This window comes from Lagenorhynchus albirostris, chromosome X (genome assembly GCF_949774975.1).
Source record: "Lagenorhynchus albirostris chromosome X, mLagAlb1.1, whole genome shotgun sequence".
NCBI classification, from domain to species: Eukaryota; Metazoa; Chordata; class Mammalia; order Artiodactyla; family Delphinidae; genus Lagenorhynchus; species Lagenorhynchus albirostris.
In genome coordinates, this window is record NC_083116.1 from 14,775,406 (window position 1) to 14,790,595 (window position 15,190).

The 15,190-nt window shown below is 43.0% G+C and overlaps 1 protein-coding gene across 4 annotated transcripts in view; it reads left to right on the top strand.

The window, feature by feature from the left end:
• ARHGEF6 (Rac/Cdc42 guanine nucleotide exchange factor 6) overlaps window positions 1-15,190 on the top strand; it is a 117,941-nt gene that overhangs the window by 23,510 nt on the left and 79,241 nt on the right. For all 4 annotated transcript variants that reach the window (XM_060137456.1, XM_060137455.1, XM_060137458.1 and 1 more), the window contains 3 exons: window positions 7,831-7,915; window positions 10,088-10,212; window positions 11,806-12,007. In XM_060137456.1, coding sequence (XP_059993439.1) covers window positions 7,831-7,915; window positions 10,088-10,212; window positions 11,806-12,007 — 412 coding nt within the window. The remainder of the gene's footprint in view (window positions 1-7,830; window positions 7,916-10,087; window positions 10,213-11,805; window positions 12,008-15,190) is intronic.

Genomic DNA, 15,190 nt, shown 5'->3' on the forward strand with positions numbered 1-15,190 from the left:
ATTGTGAAAATGACTCTACTACCCAAAGCAATCTACAGATTCAATGCAATCCCTATCAAACTACCACTGGCATTTTTCACAGAACTAGAACAAAAAATTTCACAATTTGTATGGAAACACAAAAGACCCCGAATAGCCAAAGCAATCTTGAGAACGAAAAACGGAGCTGGAGGAATCAGGCTCCTTGACTTCAGACTATACTACAAAGCTACAGTAATCAAGACAGTATGGTACTGGCACAAAAACAGAAAGATAGATCAATGGAACAGGATAGAAAGCCCTGAGATAAACCCACGCACATATGGTCACTTTATCTTTGATAAAGGAGGCAGGATTGTACAGTGGAGAAAGGACAGGCTCTTCAATAAGTGGTGCTGGACAAACTGGACAGGTACATGTAAAAGTATGAGATTTGATCACTCCCTAACACCATACACAAAAATAAGCTCAAAATGGATTAAAGACCTAAATGTAAGGCCAGAAACTATCAAACTCTTAGAGGAAAACATAGGCAGAACACTCTATGATATAAATAACAGCAAGATCCTTTTTGACCCACCTCCTAGAGAAATGGAAATAAAAACAAAAATAAACAAATGGGACCTAATGAAACTTCAAAGCTTTTGCCCAGCAAAGGAAACCATAAACAAGACCAAAAGTCAACCCTCAGAATGGGAGAAAATATTTGCAAATGAAGCAACTGACAAAGGATTAATCTCCAAAATTTACAAGCAGCTCATGCAGCTCAATAACAAAAAACCAAACAACCCAATCCAAAAATGGGCAGAAGACCTAAATAGACATTTCTCCAAAGAAGATATACAGATTGCCAACAAACACATGAAAGAATGCTCAACATCATTAATCATTAGAGAAATGCAAATCAAAACTACAATGAGATATCATCTCACACCAGTCAGAATGGCCATCATCAAAAAATCTAGAAATAATAAATGCTGGAGAGGGTGGAGAAAAGGGAACCCTCTTGCACTGCTGGTGGGAATGTGAATTGGTACAGCCACTATGGAGAACAGTATGGAGGTTCCTTAAAAAACTACAAATAGAACTACCATATGACCTAGCAATCCCACTACTGGGCATATACCCTGAGAAAACCATAATTCAAAAAGAGTCATGTACCAAAATGTTCATTGCAGCTCTATTTACAATAGCCCGGAGTGTCCAGCATCGGATGAATGGATAAAGAAGATGTGGCACATATATACAATGGAATATTACTCAGCCATAAAAAGAAATGAAATTGAGCTATTTGTAATGAGGTGGATGGACCTAGAGTCTGTCCTGCAGAGTGAAGTAAGTCAGAAAGAGAAAGACACATACCGTATGCTAACACATATATATGGAATTTAAGAAAAAAAAAGTCATGAAGAACCTAGGGGTAAGACAGGAATAAAGACACAGACCTACTAGAGAATGGACTTGAGGATATGGGGAGGGGGAAGGGTAAGCTGTGACAAAGCGAGAGAGAGGCATGGACATATATACACTACCAAACGTAAAATAGATAGCTAGTGGGAAGCAGCCGCATAGCACAGGGAGATCAGCTCGATGCGTTGTGACCACCTAGAGGGTGGGATAGGGAGGGTGGGAGGGAGGGAGATGCAAGAGGGAAGAGATATGGGAACATATGTATATGTATAACTGATTCACTTTGTTATAAAGCAGAAACTAACACACCATTGTAAAGCAATTATAGTCCAATAAAGATGTAAAAAAATGACATTTTGAAAAACTCAACTGTAAACAGGTAATAATTATGTTGGGCCGTGATACCCCAGACTCCCTTTGCTTTGATTCTGTTTTATCCAGCAAATTTCTAATTGTAATTTGGCTTACTGTGTAGATTTCTCTATTGGGAGAGAGTGATCTGGCCCATAAAATGGGAGTATCCAATCCTCTTCATGGTTCTTTTTTTTTTTTAATTAGTAAATTGGCATTTTGGCTTCTGCATTGGCCTTTTGTGAATGTGGTTAATATAAGTCCATTTTCAAGAGCCTTGAGAACTGAAGGCCAGATTCTGGACCCTGGAGACCCAGCCGAGATGCTGCCTTTGGGAGCCCCTATTCAGATGATGGACCAGCAGGCCTTTTCCTGTGCTCCTTTGGTCAAAGACATCTCTCACTGTCCTGATGCGAAACAGAGCCACAGAGAAAGTAGTGTTGCTTTCCTTAGGTCCTCACGACTGCTCGGCAGTGACAAATCTGGGATGGAGTCAAGGTCTCCTGACCCTCACATCAGGGCTCTTTTCAGTATACTGATGTTATTGCAACTACATGCATAAGTCACATCTTGTTCCCTAAATTGCTGAAATGGAGAGAAAGGAAGGAAATAAGAGAGAAGTAGAGAGCAGGGTTTACTCCATATCAAATTGAAACAGTTATTATTTAAAACCAGGCAGGGTACACATGCCATCCACTGTATTCTAGTAAGTGGAATACCAGTGACGAATTGAGTCCAGCTTCTGAGCTGAGAGCATTATTTGTTGCTGACTTGGTGGCTGCTTTTAGTAGGAGCTGAGTGGAAGCATCCCAGGTCATGTCCACAGAGCCAGGAGCATTGCCACCCGGTGAAATATGACTAAGCAGCTCAGATTTGCTTTCTCTGTCGCACAACGTAATGACATTTCCTCCCAAGTTCAGGGGTTAACAGAGGCAGCGTGCTCAGCTGTGAGGATAAGAGAATGTGATTCAAGACGGGCTAAGTTAATTTAAGATCTTATTCAGTAAGAACAAGGAAGAGATGGAATGTTCCTGAAATATTTGGAATTTTTTTTAAAAAATGGGCCTGAAACCTAAGCTATGTCCATGTGGTCCCACTGAATCACTTGCTTTGCAGTTGATTAGACTTTAATAGTTGAGTGATGGAGCCTATTGTGATCACTTCAAACCTTATATTAACTTTAAATGAAGTTCACTGAATGGTACTGAAGCCACATGACATTAGAGGCATCACAGGCGTCACCCATCACTAGGTATCTGAACTAGCATACGGTATGGCTTCTTCTCTAAAAAGGATGTGGCTGGGGCCGTGACTGGTTACCTCAGGTGCTGAGAGCATGATGCCGAGGAATGGTTTCACTTGGTCCTATAACCATGGGCTGGATGCCGCCCTCCCCCTGCACCCCCCCCCCAGCTAACACCTCACTTATGTGGACGATGGAACCAGATGAACAAATAGAAGTAACTCAGAGCAGCCCTAACCCCCTTCTGGCAAACATGACCAGGCGCCTGCTGGGTCAGGGCTGCCCCTTGAAATGAGAAGGACAGCACATGAGTTAGGCAAAGCCCCTGGGGAGACAGTCTTCTCATATAGGCCATTTTCTCTTTGTCACAATGAGTTGAATTAAGTCATCTTAGAGGTTGTAACAAACTTACTGCGTATGGTACAGATGCTGCAAGGGATTTCATAGTGACAGCAGCAAGGGATTTCTTTTTGTGTACAAACTCACAGATTTCTTTCTCATCTTTTTCATGTCTTATGAAAACATAAAATGTGCATACAGGGCTAAAATGCCTCTTGGAGCACTTTCTTGTGTATTTTTATTGGTTCCATCACTTTCTTGCTTTGTGACTTAACTGCTTATTCTGAGTCACTGTTTACTTATCTATAAAATGGGGGAAATAATTGTACACACATTACAGGCTTGCTCGGAGAATCAAGGGCAATGAAGACTCCAAGCATGGTGTCAGCATATAGCGCATAGCAAGGGCTTGTAAGTCAAGAAATCGTAGCTGTAGGACTACCAAGTGGCTGGGGGGAGTGTCTTCTCCTGTGCTTCCTTGCTTTTCTCAGTTTAGGGAAAATGTCATAAAATAGCATACATGTTGAAACTGAAAACTCCTCCAGAAAGGATCTATTTGTAAAGCCATATAAATATTAACTTCTGTGCAGTTTATACTGGCAGATCCCCAATGGTTCAGAATTAACACCTGGTGTTTAGTGGATGGAAAATAGGTTTTGCTGTCATTGTGGATCTCCAAAATGGAAAAATGTGGGGATACGTTTAAAAATGAAATGCCTTGTCTGATTTCAGCTGCCGATGTAGGATTAGACCTTAGGCTGGCTCTATGTAAATACTTAAAAAAAAATCTTGAATGAACTTTAATCCTTGTCTCTCCTATTGCTTACCCAGCGTAAAGTAAATGTTTTTTTGTCGTTGTTATTCTTGAACCTTGCCTCATCCCATTGATGGCGTGGGACCTTGAAACCATCGAGCTGTAGTCTAAGAAGCAATCCTTTCTTACCTGTCTGCCTCACAGTAGTGGTAAATGGAGGGAGGGAATCCTGCTGTTCATCTGACCTTCACAGATCCAACTGGAACCAAGCAGCTAATTTCTGCACCAAAATAGGAATCAAGAAAGTTCAGCTAATCTGGGACTCAGTTTCATACCAGAGACACTAAACAGGCGAGTGAGGCTTGCACAGAGTATAGGGAGATGCGTGTCATCGGGACTTTGTATTGTGAAATCGCATAACGGTGTCAAAGTACAAATTTGCATCACCTTTTAACCATCCCACTGCTTTGCAGATAGAAAAGGGGAATTGGTTCTCCATTTTGCACATATAAATGGCTGGGATTAGGCCTAGGCAAGTGGCTTGTATTGGAATCTACTTCTCTTTGCTCTGCCCGCACTCTCTCCATGCTGGGGGAATCTCCCTTGCTTTTTCCCAGTTGGGCGCCAGTGCCCTTAGTTTTTCTCCACATCATCATCTCTAAACTTGGTCTCACACCTCTCGTTTCCACTAAGATGTAAAAGACTGATAACAGCTGAAAGTATTGCACTCCCTCCAAATAATATTTCTATTTTAGTAGGTGACCAATCTCAAGTGCATGGAAGAAAGGTCTGGGGTGGAATGTTCGGTACTGTTCCATGTGAGGCTCGTGAGGGTGCAGTGCCGTAGAGGGCATTCATGGTTCTATCTAACCTTCCATCTGCTTGGAAATCATAACCCTCAGGCATTGCCTTCTCTGCTGGTCCCGAGAGGCCTCTTCCAACTTCTTCCTATGGAGTTCCGAGTGCTTCAGTACAGCATCTGTGGGTAAATTCTAGTGTATTGAGGTTTTCTATAAAGGGAACTGTGTATAGTGCAGGCAACTTCCCTCAAGCAGACACAGTGCCTCTTGTTGATGCACGTTTCATTTTCTGATCAGTTTATTTGTTCTCAAATTCAGCCAAGTACCAATACAACTGAACACCAGGGAAGTCCAACGTTTGCATTTTAGATTGTAGCATTCAGGAACATATTTGGATCATAGTGTCATTTAACTCTTTAGTAATATCGACATTCCCCCTTTGCTAGAAGTGTATTAGTGTTTCATTTTTAGATGTGATTGGGCTCTTCAGTCATTTTAAGTTTGAATGCAAAACATTCATTGATTAAATGAATAAAGAGTGTGGGGACTTCCCTGGTGGCGCAGTGGTTAAGAATCCACCTGCCAATGCAGGGGACACGGGTTCGAGCCCTGGTCCGGGAAGATCCCACATGCTGCGGAACAACTAAGCCCGTGCGCCACAACTACTGAGCCTGCACTCTAGAGCCTGCGAGCCACAACTACTGAAGCCTATGTGCCACAACTACTGAAGCCCGTGTGCCACAACTACTGAAGCCCGTGCATGCCTAGAGCCTGTGCACCGCAACCAAGAGCAGCCCCCGCTCGCCGCAAATAGAGAAAGCCCTCGTGCGGCAACAAAGACCCAACACAGCCAAAAATTTAAAAAAAAAAAAAAAGAGTTCTAAGTCTCAGAAGGGGCACACATTTGCATATATTGTTTATACTGATGCCCCCCCAAATTTGAAAAAAAATAGATACTCTATATTTTCTTTCTTTTTTTTTTTGTGGTACGCGGGCCTCTCACTGTTGTGGCCTCTCCCGTTGCGGAGCACAGGCTCCGGACGCGCAGGCTCAGCGGCCATGGCTCACGGGCCCAGCCGCTCCGCGGCATGTGGGATCCTCCCGGACCGGGGCACGAACCCGTGTCCCCTGCATCGGCAGGCGGACTCTCAACCACTGCGCCACTAGGGAAGCCCCGATACTCTATATTTTCATTCGAGAGACCGATTTTAGGTCTTCTAGAATATGTACACAAAAAAGATAAAATTGGGTCTTGACGCGGCTCCCAGAAAACATGAGGATTAGATATGGAACAAATGTCTCTACCTGACGGGAAGACAGATCCTTCAAAATCCTAGGCTCATTACCAACCATGTCCAACGTGCAAAGGTACATTTTATTCCCATCACCACGTTGGGGGAAAAAAAGGGTGCAAACTTTTAGACATCCTGGAATGAAATGTTTTTTGAAGGTGTGTTTCCATCCAGAAGGTGGGTGTCGGGCTACCTATAGATATATATAGATTGGCATCATTGGCTGGCAGATTAATAGGTTGTGCCTGTGCTTGAGCATACTTCTCGATTCAAATACACGTTTATGAGACTAGAAGACACCTCCATACATTTTAAAACAATGAATGCATTTTAATTTTTATATTTTTAAAAATTTTAATTTTTTTTACTGAAATAGAGTTGATTTACAGTGTTTCAGGTGTACAGCAAAGTGATTCAGTTATATATCTATTCTTTTTCAGATTCTTTTCCATTACAGGTTATTACAAGATATTGAATACATTTTATTTTATTTTTTTAATTTATTTATTTTTATTTTATTTATTTTATTTTTGGCTGCATTGGGGCTTCATTGCTGCACGTGGGCTTTTCTCTGGTTTGGTGAGCAGGGGCTACTCTCATTGAGGTGCGCAGGCTTCTCATTGCAGTGGCTTCTCTTGTTGGGAGCACGGGCTCTAGGTGTGCGGGCTTCAGTAGTTGTGGCATGTGGGCTCAGTCGTTGTGGCTCGCGGGCTCTAGAGTGCAGGCTCAGTAGTTGTGGCGCATGGGCTTAGTCGTTCCGTGGCATGTGGGATCTTCCCGGACCAGGGCTCGAACCCGTGTCCCCTGCATTTACAGGCGGATTCTTAACCACTGCGCCACCAGGGAAGCCCTGAATACATTTTTAAATTAACAATTGTCTTTCAAATAACAACTGCTTGGTATCTTCCCTAGGGACAGTGGGATATCAGAATGGTGGTTGCGACAGGCCAAGTGAAATATTGTATTTCTTTAATGTTTTGCTGCTGGCAGTTGAGCAATACCAGGAAGGTCAGAGGTCATATCTGGAATAGTCACCTAAGGCCAGGAAGAACCTATAGGCTTAGGCCGCCCAAGGGTCAAATCCATGAAGATGAGCTGAGAGGGGCAAGGTCAAGGGGCAGAAACCAGGCATTGAGGCTGGGAGCAAGAGGCAGGCCTGGGCAGAAAGTTGGGCGACATGGAGTTGGGACCCAGTGGGTGGCCTTGGGGAGGATGGGCTGCGGAGAGGAAGGCCCTGCAGACAGTGCCCTGGCTGACAACAGTGAATAAACTGTACAGAGGAAAGTGTGTTACAAAGGCTTCCCCTCCTTCTGTAGGTGATGGGCATTGACTGTAACCCAGCACAGTTTCCAGTAACTGGGCTGAGAGTATTGATGGGCTCAGGTCAGAAGAGCAGGTCTGTGCATTTCCTAGTGGGCCCTGGCCTCGGCGTGGCTCTCATTTCCCATTACTGCTTCTCTCTGACTCACTGATGGCCTGCCACATGTCGTTAGGCAGCTCAGCTGCTGCTTTCATTTCTCCCCCAAAGGTATACAGAGGTTTGGGTCTTGGCTTTTACATTTTTTTTTCTCCTGAGAGCTAGAGGAAGTGGCCTTCTGATAGTTTGGTTTGTTGAGTTGAATACTTACAGTGTCTTAACAGTTTCAATTTCCTTTCTCATAGGTATTTGATCCTGATGACCTTCATGCAGGGGTCAATTTCTCCAAGGTTCTGAGCACTCTTTTAGCTGTCAGCAAAGCAACAGAAGGTAAGCAGGGCTTGGGACAGATGGGTTCTGGGTGACACATTTGGGTTCACATGTCTCTGATTACCCTAGGAGCCAACTATCTATGGCCAGGATTGTGCGATTGGGGCAGACTTCTCTCCTCCCCCTAAAGAAACCCTGATGGGTGCCAGATACTTTAATCTGCCATAGTTTAGGATTTAAACATAACTGTCACAGAGGTTATTCTAATGCCCTTAATATAATAAGAACCAAGAAACAATTTCATTCAAAGCTATTGAATAGGCAGTGGAGTATAACAAGACAGAAAATAAAAAGGAAAAAATATCAGTTCCCTTTTTCATAAAGTTTACAAAATGCAGCCGTTACTTCCGTTTCTCTGCCAGAGACATATTTTTTCTCATAGTTTTCTGTATGCCTTTGTCCATGTTAAGGAACCCTTCAGTAACCTTGCGCTGGAAATGAAACCTCAGGTTCATAGTGAGTGAAAAGAACATCATTTATTTAAATGTTTAGTATGCATCACGTTGGCGGAATGAAATATAAATCCTAGTAAATGCGAAGCAGATGATGACAACCTTAAAGTATAACTTCATTCCTTCCGTGATATAGTATCTTACCTACAGCTGGGCAGTAATAACCATAGTTAAAATGTGTTGAGCCCTTACCATGGGTCTCTGCTGTCCTAAAAGCCATCGGTGGTCTCATTCAATCTTTGAAACAAGCCTGGGACCTGTCAGTATTAGGTCCGTATTACAGATAAGGAAAGTCAGGCCCATAGTGGCCCAAGTAGAAAGTAAGCAGCAGACCTGGGATTCAGACCCACATCTGACTGACTCCAGAGCCCTGATGCTCCATCACGGGTCCTGATGCTCAAACCGTTAGAGAGTCAACAGGCTGTGTGCCCAGCACTGCCAGGTGCCACAAAGGAAGTGTAAGACTTGGTCCCTGCCCTGGAGAAAATTACCGTCTATTTAGGGAGACTCAACTTACCCACGTGAAACAATGAGAGAACAAGAACAGACAACATAATCAAGTGCCAAATAGGCTGGAGCATCTAGGAAGCTATCAAGTAATTATAGTTTTAGTCAAAAGAGCTGTATATAATAGCAATAAATGTAAAAATACTTCTCTGAAGTTGTTCTTTTGCTCTCTGGAAGAAAATGCTTTGGAGCTATTGCAAGGCGTATAGCAGAAAGTACAGCTAATTCAAGTAACTATATTTAACACACATGACAACTATCCAGTTCTGGGCAGGGAGGATCGTATAATTCGAACATTATGCCATACAAATTATATGTTCCTTTGCCAAACTCTCCTAGCAAGTTTTACAGTCTCTTCCCTTGCCACAGATATTTATAAAATACAAGGAGGTGAAAGTTAAAACCCACAGCATCAAGGAAATTACTTGGATACTGAGCTTGTCACCTCGGGAATGTTTGGGCTTTAGACTTTTGCAGTTTATATCTTTTAAAAATAAATGGAGAGGAAAAGAACCCTCATTTGAATTTGTCAGGAAGCCAGCTCCTCCCTTTAGTATGGCTCTCGCCATACTGAAAACACCCAGCTCAGCGCTGGGCTGATTGAATTTCACAAGGTTTCAAGGAAGAGAAGACTCTTGAGTTTGATTTAAAAAAAAAATAATAATTCCAGTATCAAGATTGCATCTTTCTCAAACACACATTCTCTCTCATTCTCATTCTCCCCACCTCTTCCCCCAGGCATAAGAGGGATTTTACATTATATGTGCCACACAGACTGTTCCATGTGAGGAAGAAAAGAACCACTCAGTTATAGGCCAAAAAACAAAGCGAGAAATTTGAAATATTTCAAAGTAATAAGAGCCACAAACAGCTGTTTGGTACCCAATATAGTTCTGCCTGGGCTAACAGGGCATACTGTTGCAACGGGTTCAGGAGGGAAGAGTTGTAGGGAAATGGGTTAAGAGAAAATGTGGTTCTGTCGCTGTTTTTCATTCTACTGGAGAGCAATGGCCAGTAAGGTTAAGAAAAGAAGTTGGTCACCAAAAAGGGAGGTGGGGGGGGGGAATGAAATAAGCTCGGCATGTTCATCATAGAGCAGTTAGAATTATGATTAGGTTGCCTTTGATAATGTCCCGTGAAAGATAATATTAAGCTGTAGATGTTTTTCTGACACAAGGGGTTCTCTTTACGGTGCCTTTTCCTCTTTTCACAGATCAGCTCTCAGAAAGGCCATGTGGACGTTCCTCTTCTCTTAGCGCTGCTAATAGCTCTCAGACAAACCCACAGGGAGCAGTTTCTAGCACAGCTCCAGGGCTGCAAAGGCAGTCAAAGCCAGTGGTAAGTCTGGTCCCCAATTCCCCCTGCCTGTTTTAAAATTTGTAAACTTCGATTGCTGTCTCGGTTACATCTCCATAGGTGGTGACATAGCCATCCTGTTGTTTGGGGTGTTGTGAGAAAACGAATTTGGAACCTCGCCCCAGTTCAGGCTGGCCCATGGGAACAAATCAAAGGCATGTGGGGCAGAGAGTCTGAAAATCGGGGTTGAAGCCACAAAGTCCTGTCCCTTTCTAGAACTGAGCAACTGAGAATGCTATGCAAATGTCAGTCATTAGGGCAACTTCCGGAGGGAAGTTTGCTGTTATTTCCCCTCTCCCCCGGGCTTATTAGGAGAACTAAATAGTGCCTGGCATGTAGAAGGCAATCAATGTATATTACTTGCTCTCATCATTGCCGCTGTCATTTTCTTTTTCTCTTTGCATTCCTACTGAGCCCAGGACGAGCTCCTATATTGGGATAGCTCGGTTATCTTTGCATTTGGTCTTTTTTTTTTGCATTTTTTACATCTTTATTGGAGTATAATTGCTTTACAATGATGTGTTAGTTTCTGCTTTATAACAAAGTGAATCAGTTATACATATACATATGTTCCCATATCTCTTCCCTCTTGCATCTCCCTCCCCCCAACCCCCCATGGGAGCTTTCATTTGGGAGGGAGCGCCCTAGCTTCTGCTCTTTTGAGACCTTTATTCCTTGTCAAAATCCACCCACTTGCTTTAAGCCCTCATGAGCTATTACCTCCAAAGTACTTTAATTACTTCCAAAGCACTTAATCTTTGGAGATTGCAGATCTCTTTCAGAAGCTGATGAGCACTCTATGGTTCCATACCCCTTGGGCCCTCTCAAATTGTCTGTAAAATCTGTGTGTGTGAACTTACTGGTCTGTGTTTTGGGTCAAGGCTTATTGTGCTATCAGCTTCTCAAAGGGACATGTGACAGGTTAAGAACTCCAGACTTAGGTAACTGTGGGATATTTGATCTTCGCATATGAATAAGTCTTAGCCAATTTAAGATATTCTTAGTAATTGGAAGGGGGAGGCAGATTTTATGAGAGGAGGTTGGTACCTAATCTTGGTCACGGAATTATGTAAGACTTCGGGTGTTGGGTAGAGGCAGAGTGGGATAGTTTATTACTCTACTTTGTTTCCTGGCTCATTTAAATAAGTATCTTTTGGGACTTCCCTGGCAATCCAGTGGTTAGGACTCCGAGCTTCCACTGCAGGGGGCCTGGGTTCGATCCCTGGTCGGGGAACTAAGATCCCCGCAAGCTGAGCGGCGTGGCCAAAAAAAAAAAAAAAAAACTTTAGATAATTGGTGGGGGAGAAGGAAATAAAAGCTATGACCCCCTCCAAAATACACATTCTCACAAATGCAAAAGTTTGCCTACAATTTTGAGGGCTTTATTAATCCCCTTCCCCTCATTCCCCCAAGACCTACCCATGTTAGGCCCGTTCCTAAATTAAAAACTCAAGACTGAGATGGACCTGAGGTTTTATCCTTGGTCACCCTACTTTATTTGCCTAAATTCATAGAATGTCTGCCCCTGCCTCATTGAGATGAGTGCCTAATCTGGTGTGACTTTTGTTTCTCCAGGAGATGACGGAAAATGGAAGTCACCAGTTGATAGTAAAGGCGAGATTCAACTTTAAGCAGACTAATGAAGATGAACTGTCTGTCTGTAAAGGGGACATCATTTATGTCACTAGAGTTGAAGAAGGAGGCTGGTGGGAAGGCACATTAAATGGGAGAACAGGCTGGTTCCCTAGTAATTATGTCCGAGAAATTAAATCCAGTGGTAAGTCAATCTTTTCAAAGCTTTTTTGACTGTGACTTTTGTACTTTCTTGGTCTTCGGACCAAAAATCTTGTAGTTTTCATTGGTTAACAGAATTGTTTGTACTTGTATGTGTATGTCAAAAATAAGACGAGAACAGAACTGGGGAAAAAAATCTATGATTAGATATCTTGAAACCAAGTTGTACTTAGACTACATCAAGGCAGCAAAACCTAAAAAAGCAAAAGAATTCAAAGCTCAGACAACTGTTCCACCTTAACTATGTCCCCTTCTGTCTACTAATTCTAGCCCGTGTAATATAGTACAAAGCCCTTCCTGCTACTCTAAGGATCACCATGGCAGAATACAACAATAAGAGAGGTCATGTGCTAACTTCCTTTTTTAGCCCTAAGCTCTTTGAGCAGACCTAAGTCTAAATGCCTCAGAGATGTGTAGGAGAAATAATAATCATAGGACTGCAGGAAGCTGTCTGGCCACTTTGATTCTGAAAAAGATTGCCCTTAACTCATTAATGATACCCAGAGAATGCAATCTAATCACTCATCAGTAATCTTTCTAGAACTTGCTTGGGTAATGTACTTCCCTTTTATTATTTAAGAAACTAGGTCCTGGGCTTCCCTGGTGGTGCAGTGGTTAAGAATCTGCCTGCCAATGCAGGGCACATGGGTTCAAGCCCTGGTCTGGGAAGATCCCACATGCCACGGAGCAACTAAGCCCGTGCGCCACAACTACTGAGCCTGCGCTCTAGAGCCCACGAGCCACAACTATGGAAGCCCGCGTGCCTAAAGCCCATGCTCCGCAACAAGAGAAGCCACCGCAATGAGAAACCCGCGCACCGCAATGAAGAGTAGCCCCCACTCGCCAAAACTAGAGAAAGCCTGCGCGCAGCAACGAAGACCCAACGCAGCCAAAAATAAATAAATAAAATTAATTAATTAATTTTAAAAAAAGAAACTAGGTCCTGCCTATATTTACAAACAAATCCCTAGCATTATAAAAATGTCACGATACAGATAAAATAAGGTTCAGTTATTCACATCATTATATCTCTTCACTCTTCAAAGCTATTTACCCAAGGACTCCTTTTAAGTAGTTAGCGCCTCAGTATACTTTGCCCTTTGGTTAATGTCTTTATTGCTTTTTAAAAAAATTAATTAATTAATTAATTAATTTTTATTCATTTATTTTTGGCTGCATTGGGTCTTCGTTGCTGTGTGCGGGCTTTCTCTACTTGCGACGAGCGGGGGCTACTCTCCGTTGAGGTGGCTTCTCTTGTTGCAGAGCACGGGCTCTAGGCACATGGGCTTCAGTAGTTGTGGCATGTGGGCTCAGTAGTTGTGGCTTGCGGGCTTTAGAGCGCAGGCTCGGTAGTTGTGGCACACGGGCTTAGTTGCTCCGTGGCATGTGGGATCTTCCTGGACCAGGGATCGAGCCCATGTCTCCTGCATTGGCAGGTGGATTCTTAACCACTGCACCACCAGGGAAGTCCCTTTATTGCTTTTTTTAATGCCTCAAAATTAATACTATTATTTAATAAAATTATAGGCTCACTGTAAATAAGTTAAAACTTATAGAAATAGATAATGTAGATAATAAAAATTCCCCTCTCCTTCACCTCCTCCCCCAGATAACCACTGTGAGGAGCTTTTCCCTAAAGCATTTGAGATAAAATTTAGTTTCATGCTTTTCTGTGTTGTGCGTTGGGTGAAGGTGGGGCATTTCCTTTAATGGAATAAGTGTTTAGTAACAGATTTATAATTATATATGTATGTGTAGATGTCTTAACAGTTTTTAATTCGCTTGGCCAAAAAGTTCATTCGGGTTTTCATTACACTGTTACGAAAAACCTGAACGAACTTTTTGGCCAATGCAATATTACTGGGAATTGAGACGTTTCTGTTGAGCCCTGAAGTATTTTCACAGGCTGTGCTTGAAATTTCCTTGGTTTTGATGATTTTCACAGCTGATTTTTACCCCTTGCTGCATCTTTCAATTTGTGTAATCTCATTAAGATCTCTAAATAAGTTTACAGATTCACTCTAACTTGGCTTCATCTGTAAAACTAAAAGGAACAGCTCTTGCTTCCTGGCCTGGAAGTCCCAAGCATTGTTTGAGGGGTTGTGGGGGGCAGACAGACAGCACGCACTCCTTATAGTGTCCCTTATTGAGATGCCTTGTAGCCTTATAGCGTATAGTCTGGCCCCTGCCTTGTGGACCGACTGCCCTGAGCTGTTTCTCCTGGTCTTTGGCCCCTTCCCTTAGAGCTTTTCCTATACTCTCTTTGGTTTACAACTCAGTTAAGGACTCACCTGGCAGCTTTCTGGCTCTGGTTTGAGCACCTAGGGAACCTAACCTTTAGAAGCATCCTATGCAACTGTCAAGGATAGGTCTGGCTAGCTGGGGCCAGGAAGCCTGCTCGTCAGGGAAGGCCTCAGACTGGAAGAATATGGACCATCTCTCACCTAGTTTATTGCAGTAGCTTCCTAACTGGCATCCCTGCTCCTGTCCTTGTCACCCCTGTAATCTAATTTAAACTCAGTAGATCCAGAGTGATCCTTTCAAAGTGTAACTTGAGTAGTATAATGGCTCGCCATCTCAAAAAGAGTAAAGGTCAAGGTCATTCCCAATAGCCTACAAGGCCCTCCAGGATTTGGCCTCTGGTGGCCCCTCTGGCCTTCTCTTTGACCTCTCTCCCCCTCACTCATCACACTTCAGCCACACTGGCCTCCTGGTTGCCTGTTCCAGACAGGCTCCTGCCTCACCTGCTGTCCCTCCACCTGGAATGCTCTCCCCAGATATCAGCACGGCTGGTTCCCTTACCTACTTCAGGTCTTTGCTCACTCATTGGCTTCAGGGTAGCACCTTCCCCGCTCACCCAGGAGAAAATTGAACCCTATTCCCACTGCCCCCATCCCCCTTCCCTTTTGTAGGTTTTTGTTTACCATTTCTTTCTATCTAACATAGTGTGCATTTACTTATTTATTTCATTTACCATCTGTATCCGACCATTAGAATGTAAGTACCACAAGGGCAGAGATGTTTTTTCTGTGTTGTTGGGCTCAGTAAATATTTGTAAAATCAATGAATATTGTGGGGCACTTCATTCAATTCTTTTTTTAAAAAATAAATTAATTTATTTTCTGCTGCATCGGGTCTTCGTTGCTATGTGCGGGCTTTCTCTCGT